The 2,244-nt window shown below is 53.6% G+C and overlaps 1 protein-coding gene across 1 annotated transcript in view; it reads right to left on the bottom strand.

Annotated features, from left to right (window-relative positions):
* The window catches only part of KANK3 (KN motif and ankyrin repeat domains 3), a 12,851-nt gene that overhangs the window by 7,902 nt on the left and 2,705 nt on the right, over positions 1–2,244 (bottom strand). Inside the window, exons 5-6 of the mRNA XM_021715475.1 lie at positions 850–909; positions 11–122 (exon numbers count right to left, since the gene is read on the bottom strand). Coding sequence (XP_021571150.1) covers positions 11–122; positions 850–909 — 172 coding nt within the window. The remainder of the gene's footprint in view (positions 1–10; positions 123–849; positions 910–2,244) is intronic.

Here is a 2,244-nt window from a genome sequence, read left to right as displayed (position 1 = left end):
CTCCACGTACTTGAGGAAGTCCAGGTCCAGGTGGAAGCCGTAGGGCGTCTCCACCGAGTAGGGCGAGCTCGGGCTGCGGGCGCCCCCGGTGGGACCCGGGCACAGGCGAGGGCCGCCCAGATCTGCAGACACGACCAGGGCATGGTGGGGGGGCGTCAGACCAGGGAGACCCCGGAGACATGAAACAAGCGAAGCGAGTCCCCAAGACACGCCTGAACGACTGCCAGAGCGCACACTCACGCCCAACTTGCATACCTATCTGCACCCATATATTCACGCAATCACCATTTATTGAGCACCTACTGTGTCTCAAGCACTAATCTATGTCCTGGGGACACACCATTGAGCAAGACAAACCTCCCTGCCCTCTTGAAGGAAAACAGTTAACACAATCATTCCAAACGGTACTTAGGTCAGTAATAATAATAAGTAGAAAGAGAGAACATCTGCAGAAGGCATGATTTCGGCCTGGGGGGGGGCCGACAGACTGCAGGGGTCAGAAGGCTTCTAGAAGACAACAACCCACGCAAAGAGGCTGGGGTGGGAGTGGGGAGGGTTGGCTGGAGTCTCAGCAGGGTGGAGGACAAGGTGTCCCCAGCAGAGCAGAGTGAAGGGAGGGAGGGGGAGGGGAATGGAGAGGCCGGCAGGGACCAGACCATGCCGTGGGAACCTCGAGGGCCACCTTGGGGCGCCATCGGTGGGTTTTAGGCAGAGTCATGCCATTGTCCCATGGGCCTTGGGAAAGGGTCCACGGGTCGCCGTGTCAAGAAGAGACCAGCAGGGCTATGTCCACACCCGCGGCACCGTGTGGCCCTGTGCACACACGTGAATCGCGTCTTGCACACTCACCGGGCAGGTTCTGGTTCAGGGCAAACTTGGTCATGTTTCCTGGAGTAGCTGCCAGACACGCTGAAAAAGGCCCCCAGAGTGTGTGAGGCGGGCTGCACCCTGTCCCTGGGGCTTGACCTCTAGGCCTGCCTTTGAGTCTGGGTAAACCCACCCAAGGGCTTTTCTCCTCTCCCCACCAAGCCGCACACACATGCCCTCTGCTTCCCCTTCCCTCAGAAGACCTTGAAACTTCACGTTGAACGAACATAGGGATCCTCCAGTGCCAGGCCCCAGCCTGTCCAGCAGGAGGAGGCAGGGAAGGAAGAAGATCCAGAAAACAGGAATAGCTAGGAGTTGGGGAGACCCGCTGTGTGTTCTGTCAACCCCCAGAAAATTAGGAATCTGTGCTCTTTGGAGTGGCCTGGGAGCTTTTAGAAAAGAGAGTTGCAAGCCCTTCTTGGCTTATTAAAAACTCATCTAGAGCCAGGCTCGGTGACTCAGCCTGTAATCCCAGCACTTTGGGAGGCCGAGGTGAGTGCATTGCCTGAACCTGTGGGCTTGAGACCAGCCTGGGCAACTTGGCAAGACCTCGTCTCTACAATAAATCAAAAATTAGCCAGGTATCATGGTGGCATGTGCCTGTAGTTCTAGCTACTTGGAAGGCTGAGGCAGAAGGATTGCCGGAGCCCAGCAGGTCAAAGCTGGGGTGGCTGGGAGCGGCCACTGCACTCCAGTCTGGGCGAGAGTGAGACTCCAACTCAAAAAAATAAAAATAAAAATACAATAAGAATTAAAAAAAAAAATTAGGTGTGGTGGTGTGCACCTGTAGTCTCAGGTACTGGGAAGCCTCAAGTGGAAGGATTGCCTGAGCCCAGCAGGTTGAGGCTGGGGTAGCCGTGACTGTGCTATTGCACTCCAGTGAGACTCTGTCTTAAAAAATAATAATAAATAAATAAATACTCATCTGCTCAGATTCTGCATGTAGCTAAAAAACAGGATCTTTTGAATGTTTTTTTTTTCTTTAGAGATATACAAACAGTATGTAATTGTGCACCTGAATTTTTACCAAGGAAGCTTGTGAGACCCTGTAGGAATGATGGAGAATTGTGGGCTGGGGGCGCCAAGGATGCAACACAATGAATACTTGTCTCCCTGGCAAGTTGCTAGTGGAGTGCCACAGGGCTGTGTCCTTGGCTTGCAAGAGCTTGTAATGGAACCAGAAGCACCCAGGTTGTCAGAGCTGTGGCTATCCATGGGGCTGGGGGAAGTGGCTCTTCAAGTGACATGGTGGAAGCTCTGAGACAAAATTTACAAGGTCAGATACTGAGTCTTGAGCTTTGATTTAAAAAAGCAAGGCGGGCTCGGTGGCTCAGCTTGTAATCCCGCGCCTTTGGGAGGCTGAGGTGAGTGGATGGC

Source organism: Carlito syrichta, unplaced genomic scaffold (assembly GCF_000164805.1).
Source record: "Carlito syrichta isolate Samal-C Ts95f unplaced genomic scaffold, Tarsius_syrichta-2.0.1 Scaffold307152, whole genome shotgun sequence".
NCBI lineage: Eukaryota > Metazoa > Chordata > Mammalia > Primates > Tarsiidae > Carlito > Carlito syrichta.
The sequence above is the reverse complement of the archived record's forward strand: the minus strand, read 5'-3'. Positions and strand labels throughout refer to the sequence as shown.